The sequence below is a fragment of the Amblyomma mixtum genome, chromosome 1, assembly GCF_055824585.1.
Source record: "Amblyomma mixtum isolate Tamu chromosome 1, ASM5582458v1, whole genome shotgun sequence".
Classification (NCBI taxonomy): Eukaryota; Metazoa; Arthropoda; class Arachnida; order Ixodida; family Ixodidae; genus Amblyomma; species Amblyomma mixtum.
In genome coordinates, this window is record NC_143012.1 from 315,517,535 (window position 1) to 315,540,718 (window position 23,184).

The following is a 23,184-nucleotide window of genomic DNA, read 5'->3' on the forward strand; positions in this document are numbered from 1 at the left end:
GAAATGCCTTTTTTTTTTTGTTTTGATGGGTACCTCAAGAGGAAGAAATGGGCTTGGGCAGGGCGTGTAATGCGAAGGCAAGACAACCGCTGGTCCTTGAGGGTAGCGGTGTGGATTCCAAGAGAAGGCAACCGTAGCAGGGGATGGCAGAAAGTTAGGTGGGCGGATGAGATTAAGAAGTTTGGGGGATATGGTGGCCGCATCTGGCAAAAGACAGGGTTAGTTGGAGAGACATGGGAGAGGCTTTTGCTCTGCAGTAGACGTAGTCAGGCTGATGGTGATGATGATGGTGATGAATACCTGCTAAAGACCCACAGACAGGAGTCGAGTAAAACTCGTTCAAAAGGCCTCCGAAAGTGCAGGGTGCTCTCACTTTCTCTCGCTGTACAGTTAACTGTACGTCGAATAAAGAAAAGGAACTATCGTGGCATGACTTCGAATTCCTCTTTGCTTAGACACTAGTCGGCAGAGAACTGGAATCTCCTTGTCGCATTGGCCAATTTAGTTTGCCTTTACTTCTTTATAGAGGCAGCTCACTACCCCTTCTTCGCCTTTCTTCTCGTCTTTTTTTCATTTCCCCCATTTCTAGCCTAGCTTGTCGTCACATTGCACGCTACAGCGCTAACGCCTCCATTTCTGTCCTTTCGGTCTCTCCACGTCTGCGCTAGTTAGCCCGCATGGCAGAAGGTGTAGCAGCACTTTAACGTCTCGCATCTTGCGAGGTGTCCTCATACAACGGAACACGCCCCCCCCTCCCCAATTTTTATTTAATTTCCTGCCTCCGTCCGTGGCAAACACGATGAGACCGTCGGTGAGTTTGGCCCACGGTGCTGAGCGCGAAGTCAGTGACGAGAGAGCGCCGACGTGAGGAAACGCTGCCGAATCGGCGCAGAGCTGAAAACGCAGTTAGCGACGCGGCGACGGCGGCCACTTACCGGCGTTTCGCTCGCATGAACGAAACTCCTCGCCGTTCGAGCGAGTGCGGATTTGTCGGTAGCGTGGGAAAGACCGTCTCCGGCAGTTCCTGTTACCGAGATGGCATCGTGGAGCGGTGCTCGTCGAAGCTTTTATCGCGCGCGACGCCTTTCTAGCTTCGATCTTTAACGTCACTGAGAGCCGAGCCAAAGGCAAAGAAGGTTCGATCGCGCGCCCCTGGCTCGCCTGGAGGAACTCGGGGAAATACAGATATTAACAAAAAGAAATAAAATGAAGGCACGTCCGATGCTGCCGTATGGTTGCTCGGCACTTTCTCGAGATGCGGCACTTGTGCCGCCAAATCTGTTCTTTTATTTCCCTCTCACCCCATGACTAACGTCTTCTTCTTCTTCTTCTTGGCCCTGGCTCTTTGTTCCTTGCCCTTTTTTTGTTTGCAGTGCCTTGTAATTCTTTCGTTCGTGTCGTGTCAAGTGTCTCTGTACCTGTCGTCGTCCCTGACGAATCGTGTATCAGAGTGTCGCCAGCGATTCGCTGTCGTCTGCGCCAGCAAGAGCTTGTATCTAGTCGTTACCAGACGCCTTGACCTTGGTGCACGCGCACTTCTGCAGCTCCCCTAAATTTTTTCAAACTTAAGTGCAACATCTTTTAATGCGAGAGCGGTAGTACCCACGTGCCGACAAAAAAAAAAAGTCCGATGTCGGCGACCTTTTGAAGCTTTGCAGCCAGAGCGGCAGGAGCTCGGGCAACCTAGGTGGGTCACCTAGGTCACGTGACCTTGTGGTGTCGTCACAACCTGCCTACCGGACTGTGAGCAAACCGAGCACCATGGGCGGTGGCAGTCGAATTAATTATTGGTCGCGACAGGCTTCTCGGGAAGAGCAGCCTGGTTCTGACAAGCCTCACCGATGGCGGCACCTGCCGTCGCAGGGCTGTGGCGTATCGCTTAACCGCTGGACCACTTCGCCAGGAGGCGTATGAGGACTCCCAGTAATATATGAATGTAAAGTCAAGAACTACCAATTCCGTATATCAGTTTCAGTTTATTATAAACATCTGCTACAATGTTGACGGTCTCCCTGGCAAAAAGCTGTGAGAACAGCTTGACGGTGGCCAGAGGGCCTCTTTCTGAGCTGAGAACAGCGTATAGAAGCACATAGCACCAATTGGATGACAAATTATACAGATAATGAACATAGAGAAGAGTGTTTCAATAAAATGCGTACACCTACAGAGTTCAGTTTAGAACATCAGCTTGAAAGAACATATGGGCATTAAAATCATTAACGCTATCGCCTCATACTTTTAAGGTGGCGTTAAGTGTCGCCTCCAATTCTTTCTATGTGCTTTGAAGACGCGCAGTTATTATAGTGCGTTCTTACGATGTCAAGAAACATAAGAGAGAGCGCGAGGGCTGCTGAGAAACTACCAGTCCCTCATGCATGCCGATCTTCTGATTTGCTAGCCGTTACCCGTGTCGCGGCACTGTCCGAGAACTAAGCAGAAAAAAAAAAACCGTTGAAATTATATTATTTGTTGTTGTTATGTGTCAGAGTAAAGGCCTCGTGTCGCAGAAAAGCCGGTGTCGGCGTTGCCGTCGGCGTGACAGAAAAATTTGGATTGGTAGAAAAGGCGGCTGTTACAAGAGACTCCCATAGATGGCGCCAGCCACACCAGCAGCGCATCGGATCTTCAGTGATCGTAGCGGTGTCCATGTGGGCAAGAGGAACCGCTGTCGCGTCGTGCTGTTAAATGCGGAGCTTAGGTGTCGCCCCAACTTTTTCTGACCTGGTCACAACGACTGGCAGGGTTTTACCTACCACATCAATCCACAAACAGTAACTAGAAGTGCGCCCGCATCTGTATTCTGCTTGTAGCTTGAGTTGAGCACCGTCCTGCCTGCGACTTCACGATGAATATTAGCATATTAAGAATTGAAAATGCTTTTTGATGACGGCTTGGGGCTGCAAGTGAGAGTTCAAACACGACGCAGCAAGCTGGTAATGATGCTTAACGACGTGTCGAAACCCATCATTGGATAGGTTAATGGTATGCTATAGAAGGATGAATATACCTCACGCGACAACGATTCGAATGGCGAAGCAAAGACTAACCGCGGCACTTACCTGCATGGTAAGGTTTCGCATGCTTCTCTCCATGGGGTCAAAGGTCACCCAGAGGGTGACGATGGCGCAGTCGATGAGGACCAACACGCAGACGAGCGCAATCAGCTGCTGGTCCTGGAGCAGCTGCAAGGAACAGGGATGTGCAGGATGCTTGAGCGATGCAGCGTCCGAAAGCAAGAGAGAAGAGTTCAGAAAATGACCGCAAAGAGTAATGGTGAGCGAGAGAGCGAGTGTGGTGAATCGAGATGCAGGGATGCGGTGATGAGCTCGTGGGATCATTGTACCCTGCGCAGTTGAGGGATGGCTCAAAGCTTACAGCTACTGGAGCGTTGCAAACAAAGTTGCGGACGAAGAAAAGTTAGCCACTCTGGCCATGTTCAGCGATTGTCGCCAAGACATTACACTAGTACATGCTTTACCGCGAGGTTACGCAAATAATAGTGAAGAATCAAATTTGTCCCGGCAATTCAACCGTGAAAGAAGATGTTTCTCCTTAGGCGGCATTAATTATCCGACTGAGTGATGAACTTATCTAACGTTCGGTGAAAACTCGTCTGGTCGGGAAGAAAATTCATGAAGTCAATAGAAGGAACGCGGACCAAAAGGTTGTTGTTTAATATGAAGACGAAGACGTTTCGGCTTCCATACGGAAGCCTTGATCACTCTGTGATCAAGCCTTGATCACTCTGGGTGATCAAGGCTTCCGTATGGAAGCCGAAACGTCTTCGTCTTCATATTAAACAACAACCTTTTGGTCCGCGTTCCTTCTATTGACTTCAGTGATGAACTTATAATGAATGTTAAAAGAATGTAGTCGAGAGTTCGACGGCATATCGTCTGGTCAGGAATCATGGCTTGATGAAATTCACTGGTCACTGACCATGGTCAAACAGAAATGACGTTTCGGGAGCGCTACGGCTCCCTTGTTCACTGGTCAGTGACCAGTGACCAGTGACTGGTCAGTGACCAGTGAATCTCATCAAGCAATGTTAAAAGAAACTTCACAGCGCTTCACTGCGATGCAGGTTTATGTAAACATATTCAAAATCACCTCGAAGCAATGCCTGGACAGAGAAGTCTAACAACTCGATAAACCACGAATGTGCAAGGGAATACGAATGCAGACGTCCTTCAGTAATTAAAAATCGTATACAGCCTCCTAGAGCGAAGTTTTCCTGCTGTGACAGGAATAAAATTAACAGCTAACGTGTTTGACTTGGTTGAAAACCATCGCGTAACCAGTACACCCTAGCGAGGGTGGGTCAGGATTCTCCATAAAACTTCTGAAGGTAGTGATTTGCCATAAATGCTATTCGCGTCTCGAATATAGCCGACGGCACGTAAAATATCGTTATCCACTGCTTGCCGTTTAAGCGCAGCTATAATAAACAAAGACTCGCTTAGTAGGAAAAGAAAAGGAAATCCAGATGATGGGATAAACTTCTACAGCAATGCCTCCCCTCGACTGCCCATAAAATTCCATGCGTTCTTTCAAGGTTATCGTCTACTTGGTCACCCGGTTCCTCAATGCTTGCCCCGATGTCATAGATAAACTGCCCCTCTACCTAAGCGCCCATGCATGTATAGAGGGCAAAACGCATGTCTAGAACACGCTCTGAGCGTGTTTCGGGCGTAACACGCAATAACTAGCGATAAAGCTAGGTTAAAAATGGTCTCGATGTAAACATGTGCAGTTAACTCATAGAATTTCATCGTCATTTTTTTGCCTTCTTGGTTGCAGTGGCTTTGGGAGCTCCGGAACACATAGTTTGGTTGTTTTAGGCATGTGTTTTGCCCTCTGTACGTATGTATGTAGTGTAAGCTGTACGTGGCCGTGCATCGTGATGTGCATCTTCATCGTAGCGACTTTAGAAAATTTGTCTTCTTCAACCGCAAACTCGTTTGAGGTGAAACTGCGCACGGAACTTGCATTTTGCGGTAACTTTTGCCTCGTAGTAAGTCTCGTAGTAGTAGAACTAGGTGCTTACCTAGTTCGGCCGCGCGTGATGAAAGCCCGTATTCGTCTGCTCCTTTTCAGATGACGCATGACGCCATCTCTGCCCTTTACAATGCATTTCTGCATATTAGGCTGATTTCTCTTTTTGCGATGTTTAGCGGTAAATTTTCAGATTGTATTTCTTGGCGCGGGCTAATGCCGCCGTATTTTATTATTCGTGTGCTAATGTCGCAGTTATTTCGTTGCTGTCGCTGAAAAAACTAAAACGGCAGCCTGGTTCTCGTGGCAGCTTCACAACCTATGCCTCCTACCTGCCTCCTCCTTATTTTGTGTTTTTACACGCAGTATGGACGCGAAGGCATAGGCGTGACGCAGGCGTGTTCAGCTCAGTTTGATTGCATTTTACGTGTTTCATTTTGAAACTCAGCCCGCTTCATTTAGCGCGCGAATCGGGCGCCCCTATCTTGTCCTCAATCCCTCGCCGCCTTCATTAAAAGCGACTTCTCCCTAATTCCAATCAGGACTAATTATCGTTCGAATTTTTTTTACCGCACATACGTTCTCTGCATGAATGCGTGTATGCTGTACGTGTTCAGGGTTGCCGAAGCGCGGGAAACGAAAGCCTTGACTCGAGATTACCTTCGCTCCAGTGTAACCAATGCGCGCATTTAAAATGCTTAAAAAATCTTTGATGGTGTCGTCGTCTAGGCACTTGTGTACGCAGTATTCGGGTGCAGAGATTAGAATGCAAGAAATCGGCGCCATAAAAGAAGGGGTGGGGCAGGGCGCGCACTTTTCCTCCAAGACAAGAGCGGGTCAACAAAAGCTGGTTTGGTTGGTTTGGTTTATGGGGTTTAACGTCCCAAAGCGACTGAGGCTATGAGAGACGCATAGAAGCAACGCGCGGTTCCCGCTTTCCGGTGCGGTTGCTTCGAAGAGAGGGCACGAATGCGCGGTTGGACGCGTTTTTGAATAATTAAATACCGCCCGACGGTTGCACAATATCGAGCACAATGGAGGGAGGGAAGGCGAATGAGTGAGAGATATAGTACACCCAGAAAAATGCTTCAAGAAGCTGCAATGAAGTTCGTTGCTTTATGGAATAACGACGTCACGAACGACACGATCTTATACTAGCGACGGATTTTTTAGTGATATCACGAGGGCGTCGGCCGGACGGTCGTTCAGCGTCCCGTGCAGGACCGTCGTGGCGAAAAGGCCGAGAGTATGCCCATGCGCACAGATAGTTTGCCAGTTGCAGCGTCGTCTGCTCGGCTGTTCTGCTTACGTGACACAACCCCCAACCCATGCTGTTCGTCTGCTCGTGTCGCGGCACAACCCTCACTTGCGTCGCGAGTACACCAGCAGCGGGGGTTTTGTCATGTAATTGGAATAGCTTAGCAAACGATGCTGCAACTGGAAAGTTATCTGTGCGCATGCGCGCACTCTCGTCCGTTTCGCCACGGTGGTCCTACATGGGACGCCGAACGGCCGTCTGGTGGACGCTCCCACGATAATGCTAAACATTGAAGAGCTGTACAAATCTACGAGAAAAAAAAGTCGAGGCGAATGCAAGGATACAGCATAAACAGATTCCGCTGCAAGCGAAGATCGTCCGACGAATTTGCCGCTAGGCTCGGAGAAGGATGAACTCGCGCACGGGGGGTGGGGGAGCGGGGAGTCAGGGCGGTTAGTGAAATCGTGGTGTCAGCTCGACGCGGTTTGGAGCAGCGATGCGTGTGTCTCCCGCGGGTGCGCGGAGCAGCAGCTCCGAATCCCGACGACCGCTTATTTACTTCCCACCCTTCGGGACTTCCTTCTCCTTTTCCCCAGTTCCTCCGTCGCAAGACCGGCGATGGAGCAAGGAAGGCGCTGTGCGGGAAGCGATGCGCGAGCGCGCGGAAGTAATCGCCGAGTCAGAAGGTCTCGCCTGATCACCTCATTTGCGCGCCTTTAGTAGGGGAAGCGCACGCAACCGCGCGCGCTAACCTTGGCTCCCATTCTCCTCCTCATCTCCTTTTCTCCCTGTTGCGCACATCCCGATCCCGCGGGAAGTCTTTTTGCTTTACCGTTGACTGACGCGACTCATTTCTGACACCGGCTTCTGCTGCTGCTTGCGCTAAGTGGAACAGTGCTGAGACGGCACATGAGATTGGTGCGATAGTTGCCAAGCGGTCGCGAAACGCGGCTCATAGGGGGAAGCACTGAAGCGGGAGGCTTGGGGAAAGGGGATCACTCCGAGTGCTGCTGGTACCGCTCATTTGGCACGCAGTTCTCCGCTTTGCGGGACGCCTAAAGGGCTGCAACGCATAGCTGGTTTAAACCAGTGGGCATTCGGAGAGAGAGAAAGAAAGAAAGGGAGAAAGAGAGAGTTAAACTAAGGAAACATAAGCAAGTCAGCTACATTTGTCGTTGGCTATCCCGCACTGGGGTAGGTTTAGCTGAGAGAATAAAAAGGTAAACATAGGAAAAGCGAAAATAGACTTTAGTGTGACGCGCAACGCGCTAGGATTGTTGAACAACCTGTAGCGAAATCTCGATATGTTTGAAAAGTATAGGAACGCCTCTTTGGCCGGTCTTTATAAGTTCGTAAAAGCTTTTGCCAGAGAGTGAAAAAAGTCCTCGCTGTGGAGCTTCACCGGACCTGTGTGATGCGCGGCACTTGTTGTGGACTTGCGAAAAAAGTCATCAGTAGAACTTTGTTCGTTGCCGGATTCTAACCTTTTAGAGAATTCTGACGGTTAAAATAACCAAATTCCCGTCATTCTAGTATTCTTACTGACATGCAGAGAAACAAGATAATAAAAAAAGAGGGGGGGGGGGGTTGTGGCTAATAACACACAATTATTGCGGAAATCTATAGAGGCCTTATACCCGGCTAATAGTTGTCCAGCCTCCTTGGTTGCATGCGATGTGCTGATCGTTCGCATCTTTTTACATTATAAAGCGAGAAAAAAAAATGCACAGACGATCATGCGGCGTGATGAGACGACTAATCTGCGCTAGAGCTAGCAGTATTGGTTGTACATTTCGCTTTTATATTGATCGCCTTCCCATCTCCCATTGATCGCCTTCCCTCTCTCTTTCGCCTGCTCAGGGGTACAGGTGTCTGACCAGGGTTTAGCGAACGAGTTTAATAAGTACTTTGTTGGCCTTTGCCGCGACACGGACGTAGACAATGACTTGAATTGTGTCCCACTACAAGACAAAACGATATATCTTAATCCTGTTAATGAAGCCGAAATAATGACTATTTTCACAGAGCTTAAAAATAGTACTTCATGCGATATTGATGGACTACAAATACGGCCCATAAGATCGATTCTCGACATTATTTTGCCCTACATAACCCATATAATTAATCTATGTATTGCAAATGCTGTTTTTCCTTACGAAATGCAAGTTGCCCGCTGTTCTGTACTTTTTAAGAAGGGTGATAGGAATCAGCTAGGCAATTACCGCCCGATATCAATTCTTCCAATATTCTCAAAGGTACTTGAAAAAGCGCTTCATAAACGCTTTGCGGCATTTGAATCCAGACACCACATACTTACCAAATCACAATATGGATTTAGAAAGCACCTTTCCACAGAATTTGCACTGTTAGATCAGAAAGAATATATACTAAAACAATTTGAACAGAATAGGATAGTTTTAGGAATATTCATTGATTTCACAAAGGCCTTTGACCTTATAAATCATCAATTACTTCTCCAGAAGCTTGAACGCTACGGCTTCCGCGGGCACGCAGCATCGATAGTTAAGTCATATCTTCAATATCGCCGGCAGGCTGTTAGTGTAAATGGCTTCATGTCTGAAACTCTCCCTGTTCGCTGCGGTGTACCGCAAGGGAGTATACTCGGTCCTTTTCTTTTCAATCTTTATATTAATGACATCGTCAATGTATTTCCTTTCACAAAATTTATTATATACGCAGACGATACCAGCATGTTCTTGGCTGGTGAAAATGCTAATGAGTTAATAGATACTGCTAACTGCATGCTCGAACATCTAGACCAGTGGACACAAAAGAATGCATTACAAATTAATGTAAACAAAACAAAAGCAGTTATCTTCCGGGCCAAGAATAAACAAGTTCACCTGACAAAGCAATTATAACAATACTGCAGATTGGGCGAGTTGGTTAACATACATCTTGAAAAAATTTAGCGCGACACACAAGGACAGAAAGAGTAGACGACACGAGCGCTGACTAACAACTGGAAGTTTATTCGAAAACACGTAGAATTATAAAGGAAGAAAGTGCGATAAAATCGTTGGTCAAAAACCAAAAGAAGAAAACTAAACACAACAGTCACCGCCAGCTCCTGCTATCAAGACGCAAAGCACTTGTCCAGATAAGCTACCTCTTTTTCCCGTATAGTAACGGACGGTTTGGCCACGCACGTGTTATGAGCCTTGGCGATACTATATGCCTCGTAAATTTCCCTACACAACACGTTGTCATTCTTGTACACAATCGTAGTGTTGTCAAGGTTCGGCGAAAAAAGCAATTATGTTTGCGATCTTGTCCACTGGAAATAGTGGCACATTTCAAAACCCTGGGGGTTGTCTTTAATCAGCAAATGTCCTGGGACGATCACATAGCCCACATAACTTCTAAGTTGTCGCAAATAATTGGTATACTCCATCGCAACCGTGAAATCTTGCCGTCTTGTGTTATGATGTTAGTTTATCACTCTTTATTCCATTCTCGCTTTAACTACTGTAGCCTTATCTGGGGTACTACAACACAGGAAAATCTGAGCAAATTGCTCGTATTGCAAAAAAAGGCAATGCGAATTGTTAAGAGATTACCAAGGTTACATCACACAGGAGAAATATTTTTAGAGCACAAAATTATACCAGTAGCAAAAATCTATGACTATCGCCTTAGCCGAACACTTAAACAGGAATTTTTGAATAAAACGTCTTTTATTCAAAATCTTTCAGGCCTGAAAAGGCGCGAACAAACTTATGAAACAAGAAATAATGACATGTGGCAAACTAATACATTTCGAACAACGTACGGTCTGCAAACTTTAGAAAACCGTCTTCCACGACTTCTTAATGATCTACTAAAACAGAATATAACACCCCAATGTGTAACATTTCAGAGACTTCTAACTTACTTTCTTTGTAGACATTTCATGTAATTCTTCATGCAACGAAAACAGCCGCCGTGGAACTGTTGGTGTTCCTGGCTGGTATTCATATGTTTTCTATTAAAGCGTCTTTACCATGTAATTGCATTGTGTTAAATATTAGAATTCCTTATTTCTTTTTGCCTTGTGTTTATGGTTTTGTACTGCTTTAAATATATGTGCCAGGTGCATCTGTTTTGTAACATGTTTCTGTACTGTCTTTTAGTGCGGTGAGCTCATCGCACGTATTTTCCCTTTACCTTGTATATTTTGTTTTTGCGCCACTTTGTATGCTGCCAAAAAGGGGGGCCGTTGCTCTGTCAAGCTGTTGAAAGACAGCTTTTACTTCGGTCCCCTGCATCATCATGTAAAATGTGGTGATCAAATAAACATTATTATTATTATTATTATTATTATTATTATTATTATTATTATTATTATTATTATTATTATTATTATTATTGCGTCTTTGAAATTGACTTTGCCGCGTCTTTTTCACTCACTGAGTGGGCTTCTGGTGGGTGAACGCTCGTAGATGGGAGATGCATTTTTACCGGTGGGTGCCCAGAAGATGCCTTAATTCGCTCCGATTGGCTACGGACGTAGGGGGTGGATGCTTCACATACGCACACGCATAGACCACAGCCTTTTTTTCTGAAAAAGGAATACATACTGCTAGAGCATTAAAATGCAAAGGTCGCTCGATATTGCTTTCGATGGGTGACGTAATAGTGGTTAGGTTCTCCATTACGGTGTTTGTCCTGAGTATGTGCGTTTCTTGCGCACGACCTTGTTTTCGCCGCACAGGTTTCGAGCCCCAAATTACTCCGGCAACATAAGTGACTCTGTAGCGTGCACCGAAAATGCTAGCATGCGGATGCCTCCTCACGCCATCGAGTATTGGCGGGAGTTTGCGGTATGCACTGCTCTGAGCATCATGTGATGACATGGGCGAAGTTGGACACACTTCTTGCCTCGTTATCAATGCACGATGATATTCCTGTGCACTCGATGTGTTCCGTTATGCCTAAAGCCTGTTTCACATGCAAGCGAAAATGCTAGCGAATCCCGACGCCGCGGCGGAAAAACCTTTTTTGAGCCGCCGCTGCGATGAGCGGCGAGATTTCAACAAGTTGGAAATTTTCGCTGCGACGCGTCGCTCAATCGCTCAGTCGCTTGCGTGTGAACCGGCCTTAAGGGTAAAAACGAAAGTGCAGGTTACGCATCCACTGGGCGGCACCGCGGGCCACGATGACGAACGTCATTAGAGAGAGAGAGAGATAGCAGCCGGTTCCGTACTAGCCCTGGTTGCTGCCGAAGTTCTTCAGCGTGTGCCAGCATATTAATTTCTTGGCGAACAGCCTTGGATATCAGCATTTATGGACGCCACCAACCAAGCCGTCGATCGCGCGCGGGGCAGCGTCTGAAAAGCTAAGAAAATATTCCACCCGCAGTGACCTTTAATTCTAATCGCCGAAAGGTCGCCGAACTAGTTCATTGCCTCACAGAGCCGAGGCCAGTAAGGCCTTACTCGTCTAAAGACACGTCTAAACAACCAAGTAACAACCACGGTTAGGACAACTTCATATACAAGCAGAAGTTCAAGCAGTCTAGTTACAGATTCAAACCCGTAATCTAGCACAATGCACGCAGTCTTCAAAATTGAGCGCAACCTTGAAGTCTGAGGGAAAGGGTGTGGTAAAGAAAAGCGAAGATGTTTCCCTCGCCCCTAAAACGTTACGCTTTCTTGTAGTTGTCTGAAAAGCTAGATGTTGTACAGAATTCCCCCCCCCCCCCCCCCCTTGCTATTTTTTGCCCTGACAACCTTCAGTAAGCTTTGTAAGAAGCGTGTTTTCCTTCACTTAGAATGCATCCACTTTCGTGTCACCCTGTTATCGTGAGGGTCTTCCACAGTTGACTCGCTCCTTATTGTCCCAAAGCCTCTCACGGCTGTTTTGCTTAGCTTGAACTCCGAAGGCTTTCTTGAGTGAGCTTTGAACTTTTCACTGCCGACGGAGGGGTTGCTTTCAAGTTTCCTCTTACGTAAACACGCGAGAATTCTTTTAACGCGCGAATATACAGCGTTAGTTATCCACGGATGCTTCTACGACAGCTTCTCCCCTGGAAGCGATGGATTTTCGCAAGAAATTATTTCTTTAAACTGGCTCCTATAATGTTCTATTTTGCTGTGTAGGCTTTCGCCAGAGCATTGCGTCGAACGCTCTTGCTTGGCGCAACGTAAACAGCGATGCCGCTTTCAACTCAAAACGCAAACAAATGAACTCGCGCGCGTGTTTTCAAAGATGGCGGTACTGACATTACTGTAATAGAATCAGAGCGACCTAATTACTGCTGCTGGCCGTAACGACAAACCTGTCCTAGCTTGCAATCCGGCAGAGTTATGAAAAACTTCCCTGCAGAACTTTCACAAGGAAAACGCTGCTCATCTCCATCTAAACATGCAGTACTCGTCGTTCCCATCTTGCTAATTTTTAAGTTAACGGCTTTTTAATTAACGAAATTTCTTTAAAGCACGAGAGAAAAAAGGTCAGAAATAGGTCAGCATACTGCTTTTCATAGTCCGGGAAATCTATGCAGGATTTTCTCAAAAAGGTCCTTCAAGTAATTGCACTGCTTATTTTGATGTGAAGTATTTTTTTTCATTGCATTTAAAAATGAGTAATCTAGTTACAGCTGTTCTCTGATGTCGCCAGTTTTGTCTTGCGATAAGTTGAAATATCTTTTAATTTTATTCGTGCACTTCGAGAGATGATGTCGTATAATTTCTTTTGTTCTTAAATTTGATTTTACGATCTCTGCTGTCGGTGATGTGCAAACCTACATTCAGCGAATATAATTTCAAATACCCCCTGCAAATTTGTTTGGCGTACTTATTATATGCGCTTGTTGTTGTTGATCACCTTTATATTTTGTGATCTTAGGAAGTGGATGTGCATTACTGTGTCGTTTGAAGAAAAGATCGAAAGTATATGGAGGGTTTCAGAAGTAAATTTAGAGTCGATAATTAACCTGAGCGTTTTCAACTCAGAAACAAAGAAAAGAAAAGTTAAGAACTAGTTCATAATATGACACATACGCCCCGTAGTGAGAAACCCCTCCAGAAAATCACAGGACAGTTACGAGCGTGTAATGCGATTGTTCGAGCGTTAGCTGTGGTGTGACAGCAACGAATTTTTCACAGACATGTTCTTTTTTGCCGAAAAGTCAGACAGCCAGAGGTGAACCCAGATTTGTCCAGGACTGCAGTGATACTCTGCAGTGGGTTTTGGTGCAGAGTTTCGGCAGGTTTAAAACCAACCATCTCTTGCAGCCGAGGCGGACGCCCAAGCCACCTGGCCACCCGTCGCCTCTCTCCCCTTTTCCCCTCTCGCCCAACTCCTCTAAATGTGGAGAGTGGGATTTCTCTCTCTCTCCACTCTGCCACCTGCCAACCGAGGCAAGCAGCAGGTGACAAGTGGCAGGTGGCGCTGCGGACGCCGACAACGACGACGGCGCGAAACTGAGGAACAAGCTCATAAGAGCTAACGCTCCAAAACTGAATATAGCCAAATGAAGAAGTTTTGACAAGAGGAACGGTCGACCAGAGAAACATAATTCTGACCTTCCACTCCACACAGGGAAAGGGATTTATGAGGAAAATGGGAGAGTGGTGATAGGAGGCGCGATGGTACAGTTAACCGCACACGCGTGTGCAATGCACAGTGCACACATAACGCACTTAACGCCACGTACTAAAGACAGGGTTCCAAGACGCTTTCACAACAGTCTTGGAGGATAGCCTTTGCTGCACGCCGGGCTCGACCGACTTTTACCCGGCTGTCGGTCAAATTTTCGAGTTTTTTTTTTGCACTGCGCACTTTATTCGTCAAAACCTTTGTAATTTCTGTATAACATCTCATCTGTTCTCATTAACTTTTACAATATGCGATCGAGATGTTTTTTTTTTTTTTCCGTAGGTTCTCATCAGCTCGAGCTGTCTTCCAGGATTTCCCACGTTAGCCCCCGGTGAACTTCCGTGTGCCGGCTTTGCGTGTTTTTCTCCCGTCTCCCCCCGGCGACCTTGTTTGTCTGTTTTGCCGGATTAACCGGAACCGCTTGTCCAGCAGTGGCTGGCAGCGATCCACGTTAGGCTGGCGTGCGAAAGGAGTGCGGGCCCAGAAGGGAGGCAGCACGAAACGTGTACTGCGTCGAAAGCACCCGAGACACGGACAGAGCGGATGCACGCAGGCGAGCACACCTGTTGCTATTCGAGAGTCGAGACGACCTTGCGGTCTGAAAGTTACGGTAACAACAAAAACACGTGCAGTTCGCCTTGTCGTGACTCGCGGGCTTCCGCTGTGTGTGCGGGAGCAATTGTTGAGGCATGCTAGTAAGGTACTCTTTTTTTGTACTGCTAAAAGCTTTCCGAGTATGTGTTGAAACTTATGGCATTTTACATGGGGCACCCCGTATGCACTTGACGAAGAGCTGTCACTCCGGATTTTATTGTTGTTGCTATACGGTGGTCCAAATTACTCCCTTGGATCGAAATTCTTAACGCCGCGGAGATGCTACTAGTGCCTCCGGTTTCCAGCGGTTCCGGGAACGGCTCGCGTACGCATGCCTTGCTCAAGACGGCACGATGGCGGACAAGTTTGTATGGCACATTTTGCTCAAAGGCCCACCATGACACGGACAGTATAGGGAATAGGAGAAGCGCATACATGATCACCCGTTAAAAACGTGATCAGTAAGGCAGGCGTGGCACTTTGTAGGAAATCTGTATGAAGCTAACCTTGCTTTATACAGATCCGCGCGATGTTGCTCATGTCTGAAAATTCAAGGTCCCCCCCCCCCCCCCCCCCCCCTCTGCAAAAAAGAGAGAGAGAGAAAAAAGCGTGTCAGCACTCGCCTTGTTCGCTCTCTTGTCTGTGTCTTGCTGTACAGTGTTTGTGCTCTATGCGATGCTCTGTTGTACCCGATATGCGGAGGTCGTGGCTTCGGATCCCTCCGATGGTATATGGTTGTTTTTTCTTCTGCTTTCTAACCAGTCATCTTTCAGGTAAATAATAGTTACGCCACTAATTTTTGCCCATTGATCAACACCCCAAATAAAAACAATAGAAACATTTCCCTACGCCTTCCTCGGTTTCAGCGACTGTTGGCCCTCTTTCTGTGCCTGTCATAACGAGCCCCTCAGCCCCCATGTCCTTGTCTGCTAAGGTTTTTGTGGAGAGTAAGCGTACCTTGTTCTTGATGACGCCGCTCGAGGCTCTCACAAACAGGTGGTGCACCCGGTAGGTCTTGATGAAGATCGCCCCGAAAGCCAGGGAGAAGCCTCCCGAAAGGAGAAAGGCGCGTACCTGCAGGAGAGGCCGTCGCGTTTCAAGCTGGACCGCTGGACGTAAGTAAGTTCGTATGAAAGCACGAGTCACATTGGTCAAGGGCAGAGTGACACTCTAACAGAGAGAGAGAAAGAGATCGTGCGTGAATAACGAGGAAATTGGGGGAACAAAAGGGTGCGTTGCATGGGACTTCCTGGTCACGTTCCTGCCGTGCAACGCTGCAATGAGCGTGATGAATGACAAAGTAGCGTAGTCTAAACGTGGCGTATTGCCAGAGCAGCCTGCGCGCAGCCCGCTGAGGGCCCTCTTGCGGCTGTTTAAAGAGTGTGGAGTGCTGTGAAAGCGACATACGGTCGCTGCACGAGTTGTTGGCTAGTGTCTGTAGCATCCATTAACCATTAACATTTTAACCTGAGCGTCCATCGTAATAAGGGCATTCGAACTCGCAACTCTTTTGAGGTAAAGGTCCGCTGAACGCGAAACGAGCATTTGTGATATCAGTCGATCATTGAGTAGGTGGCCAGGACAACAGATGACAATTTGCAAAGGATTAGTTACGGCGAATTTGCATGGACTTCACGCTATGATGTCATAAACGATGCCATGAACTTGAATTTCCGGAGAACCTGCCACGCGCTTCATGTAATGAGGGGTAACAAATAAGCGATTCGATTGCAACGACAAACGGTGCCGACACGGAGACATGAACTTGATAGCGAAAGTACGCCCCCGTGGTCCAAATCTCACTATCTTGACGGTTCAGTAGATATCTTTCAGAAGCGCACTGCTGCCTAGCATCAATGACTTAACGTAATTGCACATACGAGACAGCTTTCACCACTCTATGGCCCCGAAAGAAACATTTAACTGAGGACAAGAATGTAACGGGTGAGGCCGCGGCTCACGGTGCAGAAGATGGCGAAGTGGGTGTCACTGCCTAGCGTCCCGTAGTCCAGGCCGAGGACCACGATGGCCAGGTAGACAAGCAGGCAGCCCACTACGGTCATGTTGTTCAGCTTCGGACTGGACAGTTTGATGTACCTGCAGGAAGGAATGGGGGAGGGAGGAAGAAGGAAATGGACAGCGTACCAGAGGGCCGTGAGTGATTGAGAGAGAGAGACGGGTGTTACATTCTCTCCTGGGCAGCACATCACGCACTTCAGGCACTCTGAGTGTAATAACAACATTTAATAATATTCATTTCAGCCGCCGCGGTGGCCCAGTGGTAATGGTGCTCGGCTGCTGACCCTGAAAGACGCGGGTTCGATCCCGGCCGCGGCGATCGAATTTCGGTGGAGGCGAAATTCTAGAGGCCCGTGTACTGTGCGATGTCAGAGCACGTTAAAGAACCTTAGGTGGTCGAAATTTCCGGAGCCTTTCACTACGGCGTCCCTCATAGCATGAGTCGCTTTGGGACGTTAAACCCCATTAAACCAACTAATATACATTTCGCCCCTGGAAGGCTGGGGTGGACTCGATAGACGGAAGGCCCGTATCACGGAGGCCTAGTACACCGAATAGAGAAAAAAAGCAATAATCAAATGCAAATGAAAATAATAGATAACACAGAAACAAGGGAACACGGATGGCTGGCGACTTGACGAAACACCCTTCTGATGTCTTGTGGGTTGAAGCTGGACATATTGGTGCTACAGGAAGCGAGCGCCACATGTGGATGGTGCGCGGTGCAAATGATTGTCGATGTAGTGTGTGCGTGCTCGGAGGGGAACCGGGTCACCCTGACTTGTCTGCCGGATTCGAGGTGCAGGCGGGTGAGGTGCAGAGTCCGAGAGTAGCAGGACCCACATGCACACATGCGCCTTGCAAACGCGCGCACATAAAGACGTTCGGGATATCGTGAAAATGGGAGATAAGCTCAAAGGCACACGAACGTAGTGCCAGTAATAAATTAGCAAGATGTCAGCTGCTACTTTGTCAAACTAAGCGTACTGGAAAATTTGGCGATGAGCCAATGTAGCGGAATAATTAAGTTTGCTTCGGCGGAGAGGCGCGAAATGTTGCATTTACGGCGCTGTAGAGCTCTAAAACGCTAGAGTCGAAAGAGAGAGACAGTCGCTTCAAACCTTCCTTTTGTGGGATCAGTGAATTTTACAATGGCCCATTCATCCACTGAGCTTCACAGCAAGTAAATGTCTTCGCGATTGGGCACTGATTTGAGTCTGTAGCTCTGAAAGCAGAGGTCAACAAGACGTGCGTCCGACTTAAAACAGCGTCACAGGTCTGCGACGAAAAATAAAGTTTTCTTTCTCTCTGTTATATTACAGCAAGAGCTATTATACGCACATCCCCCGACTACCAACGCGTGGCTTCGTTCCGCGACCACGTGAACACCTCCAGCCCGTTCCTCGCGCCACTTTCGTCGTCATGGGGTGTGACGCGCGGTAGTACACTCTAAACACGAAAACGCCTATATGAGAGTAAAATGGAGCACGCTGTCCTCAGGCGCATTCTCTTATAAAAGGGAGTGCTCTAGAGAACAAATTTTCTCCCTTTTTACTCCTTTACGTTTAGAGTGTAGGACGCTTCGAAACGCCTCTCGGAGCTCTCAATCACTCGGCGGGTTGTACGCATGGAGCACAGCACGCACTGGGAACGCTGCCCGAAGACATCAGCAGGTCTGTGCCCGCACATTTCATCGACAAAACATTGACAACGTTTACGTCATGCTGCGTAGCATGAGGCACGGGCGTCCTCGCTCCGCCGAAGCCACAGAGAGTGCGCGTCTGCGTAGCAGTTATGAGCAGTTATAGTATAAGGAACGCCATGGTAGCAGCAGTTTGGCAGTGTGCGGACACCTGAAGCGTCAAGGTATTAAGGAAGGGGTAAAAGGGGCAGACATATAAAAATACACATAGGGACGTTTATGCTAGTTCTAGCCGAATTCCGCGAAACAAGCGCTGACGTTGTAAATTTTCGTGTTGATATTAATCCCGCAGGCTGGCTTCGCACTGTCTACTAACTACGCCACTGCTTACGCCACTGCGTAAAATATCGAGCGCAGCCTTAGCATTTCTTTTTCGTACAATGAAAGCAGAGGCGACGAAAAATCTCGTTTCGCGCGTGCAGAGCAGGAGATTTGAAAGACTCGAGTGCACTCGCATTATTTCCTGTTTGCCTGGCAGTTAAGCTTCCGCTGATGTCTAGCGCATGTCCTGCCTGCGTCCTTCTTCCACCGCTCCTTCCGATTAATGCCGTCAAGAAGCCTACGAGCAAGCTTCTAACTGAGGAAGACTCGCCAGTTATCTTTGTTAACAGGAGAGACTTGGTCACACACGCGCGTGAGCAAAGGCCCTAAAAACAGAAAACGATAACAAAGAAGAAGAAAGTGGTGGCGCTGGCCTGCAGTCACCGCGATGTTATCTCCCATCGGTGCTGATTACGCACCATGGTTTTTTCAGTTTTTAGTGGGAATGCATTATATGGCTGCAGCAGTGCTCCCAAAGATCCCAGATGACGTCACCGTGGTATGAAAGAAAAATAAAACTTCTTCCGACGGTGCGGGAAATTCCACCCGGGGCTTTCAGACTGCGAAGCTAGCACGCAACTCAAAGGCCGCAAAACCGCGCTTTGCTTCTGTGCGAACAAAGGTGAACTTTGTATAAGCGTTGCCTTACGACTGTATGCTAATAAGTAGGTGTGTCATTAGAAACTAAAAAGAAATAAAAATAAAATGGAAATATTAATAAAACATTGTTTTCGCATTCAAAGGGCGTAAGTAGTCTTAAGTGCCCCTCGTAATTTTAGGCAGTATTGCACTCAGAGAAGCAGAATTCCTGTCAAGCACTGCCAATTGCTGCGGTTATGGATTTATGCCAGAAGGCTGAGTTTATTTTTTTCGCTTTATGCTTTACCCAACTTATGTACATGCAATGAAATCAAAGTAGCGGTCATTATAAGTACCGGGGATGCGCCAGGAATAGGTTATTACAACAAGGTTTCAACTCGTATATCCAGCTTAAATTCCCAGAAGCAGGCAGCTTCTGTATAAGCTTCCTTCAGAGGAACTTTATTTATGAATGAACTTACTCGGGAAAGCCAAACTTAGTGACTAGAGGCATACCTGAGGTCACCAGACCCCCGCCTAAACTTTTGGCGCGAACGCCATAGTAACCGTGTCACACGCGATAGCTGCCGCTGCAACCGAAATATCTCGCGCCTCTTTGCGGTTGCCAGGGGAGCTCCCTCACTTGCTCCTGCGGTAGTAGAGGTTGAAGGCGAGGAAGGCGATGGCCAGCAGCATGCCGAAGGCGGCCAGCACCGAGACGGAGACGAACACGCTGCGCTGGATGGTGGCCACGCTCAGCTTGACGATGCGCCGCGCCACGGGGGGCTCGCCGTCTGCGAGGAGGAAATTGCGTATGCACGCAGCGCTTGTACAGTACTGCCAGTGCTCCGTAACTTCTGCCTGCCTCCTGGGATGTAACCTTTTCAAAAGCGGTGGAATTGGAATATGTATCAATTTTGAATGAAAGCTTATGATTTCCTCTTTATTAGCAGCACGCCACTTTTTGATACAGTCCCCATCATCAGCCCAGCACGAAATTTTACTGTAGTAGAAAGATCAGGGAGGCTCTCTTGCTTAAACCACCTGACACGCTGGACCTCGCGCCCTCGTAACTCCGGCTGTTTCCTCACAATGGAAGAAGATCTGAAGCCTACGCGCTTCGCTTCTGACTAATAGGTCACCAAGGCAGCGTCCAGTTGGTGCCAACAGCCCTTTCGTTCTTCTGCAACAGCATAGAGACTATAGGAATAGGTGGAAAAAGCGCACTGCCCCTGGTGGGGACTATCGAAAAGTGAGATGTTCCTGTGAAAAAGGACATTTCAAACTTTCATGTTGATTTAACGTGTTTTAATTCCATCGCTTAATATAGACAAAAAAAAGTGCCCAGGAGGCAAAACTTGTTGAAAATCAACGGCCTTTGTCTAGAAGTAGCAAACTGCATGGCTAACGTACACAGCTAAAAAAAGGGGGGAGGGGTGACACAAATAGGGCGATGAAATAGCGACAACAACCTGTCCAGTGGCAAAACAAAGCGATAAGACCTGAAGTCCCGCCTGGGACTACGTCTCCGTTAAATGAGCAGTATACTGAGTGGAACATAGACTGACCCCATAGTGTACGTCCTAGTCGCTGCAAGTATAGACAAGACAAGAAATGCAAGGAACTTAATGAGATGGAGAAAACAGACTACCTTGCCAGACGATAGGGCGGCACCTCGGACAAGAGAAGTCCAGCGTCTTCGAATCGGGTATGTACAGGGCCACCTTGCGAAGAAATCCGCCTGCGTGTAAAGCGCCACGGTCGCACGCTTTTGCTATTTCGCTTGTCTGAATCCACGCTGCGATTATGTGCCGGCTCCGCAGTGTAAGGATACGATGAAGTTTTCCTCAGTGTCCCTTTGGAAGTAGTGGCAGCACTCGCTTTATGATTGGTTGCGAGCATCATCGTAAAGCCCCATATCCAGTCGCCATAAAAAGCGCTAAGCATGGCCACTGTATTGAAAAGGCTTATTTGGATTTTTGCGATCGGCTGATCATTCACAGCCGCTGCTGATAAATTTTAGATTTCAACGTTTCGGCCAGGTGGCCAAGTGCTACCTAGCATCTTGCACAATGCTCGACAGCTCTCAACCACGCTGTGCAAATTACAGCGAGAAACAGTGTATAATAAATGAGTGTATTAATAAGTAAACACGCACGACTCGCTGTGCCCTACCGGCGGCACTTCACCATCTGGTTTTGTTACCGGCCGCACATAGTCTTCGTCGTGCATGTTCGGCTGAAGTGGTTGATAAAGTGAATAAATGCCAATTAGCTGACAGCTTATTACGCAACGGTGGTCTTTACAGGCTGCGCCCTACAAGACGTTGAGTAGCTCTGCTCGAGGGTCCTGCTGGTTTACTTGCGCAAATCTAAACCTGAGGGCAACCTTTGAACTTTTAATGAATGTCTGGTTTGCGCCTACATCTTCATTTTTTTTCTACTTCGCCCCTTAACTAACTCACTTCTATAAATATTTGGCTTCACCCCTGTAGTTTAAAACTGCTAGCCCCGTAGGTACAGCCGGCTTAGCCACTTGTGTTTTCAGTAACGCCCCCATCTCTTTCTTGACAGAAGAGGGCGCGTCGATTTGCCGGGCACACCCTCACCCGTTAGCATAAGCTTTAACCACTGCCTTTGAAAATACACGAGCTTATGCTTTAAACCGTGCTGATGTCGTGCGTCGAGAGCAGCGAAGTTGCGCGTATACCCTACAGCGAAAGTACCGAAGCCGTTACTGCCGCATGGTCACGTTATAGCACGCTCGCCCCCTCTCTCGTCGGCGTTTGAAGATCGCAAAAAGGAAAAGAGGGCGGCCGCGGTGCCGGTGGAACAGCTTGACAGTGTGGGGACAAGGGGGCGCTCGTTGAGGGGCGGAAGGGAGGAGGTACAGCGGTGCGAGGTTGCCCTTCTTCAGATCCGCAGCCCATGGCTCAGAGCGCGCTCGGGGCCAGGCTTTTTTCGAGCGCGCATCGCCGGGTCGAGAGGGCCCTTCGAGTGTCGTGCCGAGGTTCGTTTCACGTCGCTCATTAGCAGCGTATGGCGCTGTCCGGAGCACTGCGATACCGCCGTGACTAATGAAGCGAGCATGGCGTGCTCGTGCCCTTGTTGTTCGCCCGCGCTGTTGAGCGCTGTTCGGCGGACAGTACATCCCTTTCTTTTTGTTGTTCGTCAGGGAACGAAAATAAAGCCACGCGAAAGTTAGAAAGTGCAGAGTTCGTCGCGACGGACCATACGGCCCGTGGCTCTTCACCGCCGCGGTCCTGTGTGTGTGCAGCGTGGATGCTCTCCTTTTGTTCTCACCTGTACTCCGTCTCATCCAGACCGTGCAGTGGAGTGGGAACTGAAACTGGCGTCATCCAATCGAAGCACAACTGTGGCTTAGAGAGACGAGCAATGCGGCATATATGCGCGCGTCGCATAAGATTTTGTCAGTTCTCCAGACGGAAGGCTTGGTGTTCGCATCCCGAATTCTGTCAGGTTTATTGACTAACAAACGCGCTGTCGAACCTGGACACTGATTTTTGTTGCGCGTTAGAGGCTGCATATCCGTAGTCTCTGCAGCTTCCACAGTAATGCACGCATTTAGCGCGAAAAAAGGAGGGTACACGTATGTGTGCGTGTGCTTGTTTGCGCATGGGTGTGTGTGCGCTAATGTCGACATACTTCCAGTGATTTATATACAAAGACCAGCCTGCCTGGTGGCGGTTCTGCCTGGTTTGCGCGAAGTGGGCTGTTTTGAAACCCGAAAGTTTAAAGCTCCGTTTTCACTCTTAGTTAACGCTTTTGATCGACGCGCGATATATAACTTTTCTCGTCGTCGCTATCTGATATAATCACGAAATTGCGAGAAAGACGGAGAGACAAAGGTAACGCCACCTCTGACTTTTTCCTTTGCTAATCTCAACTTCTTCCAAGAGCTCACCTTGGTTCTGCTGGAATTCCGTGATGCCGACGCGGTCGCTGCCGGAGAACGATAGCGGGCCCTAGTGGAGAAGAGAGAAGGCCGGCATGTGTACGCTGACACGCGTTCGTCGCTCATTTTAATTATCACCCGGTGAGGTGGCGCCACTTGTAACTTGTGCATCACCCACGGCAAGTATAGCAGTAAACCG

The 23,184-nt window shown here is 48.0% G+C and overlaps 1 protein-coding gene across 2 annotated transcripts in view; it reads right to left on the reverse strand.

Moving 5' to 3' along the window:
* The window catches only part of GABA-B-R3 (gamma-aminobutyric acid type B receptor subunit 3), a 186,479-nt gene that overhangs the window by 14,580 nt on the left and 148,715 nt on the right, over window positions 1-23,184 (reverse strand). For both annotated transcript variants that reach the window (XM_089567047.1, XM_089567046.1), the window contains 6 exons: window positions 22,995-23,055; window positions 20,722-20,811; window positions 19,714-19,864; window positions 16,411-16,546; window positions 15,407-15,523; window positions 3,060-3,182 (listed from right to left, as the gene is read on the reverse strand). In XM_089567047.1, coding sequence (XP_089423173.1) covers window positions 3,060-3,182; window positions 15,407-15,523; window positions 16,411-16,546; window positions 19,714-19,864; window positions 20,722-20,811; window positions 22,995-23,055 — 678 coding nt within the window. The remainder of the gene's footprint in view (window positions 1-3,059; window positions 3,183-15,406; window positions 15,524-16,410; window positions 16,547-19,713; window positions 19,865-20,721; window positions 20,812-22,994; window positions 23,056-23,184) is intronic.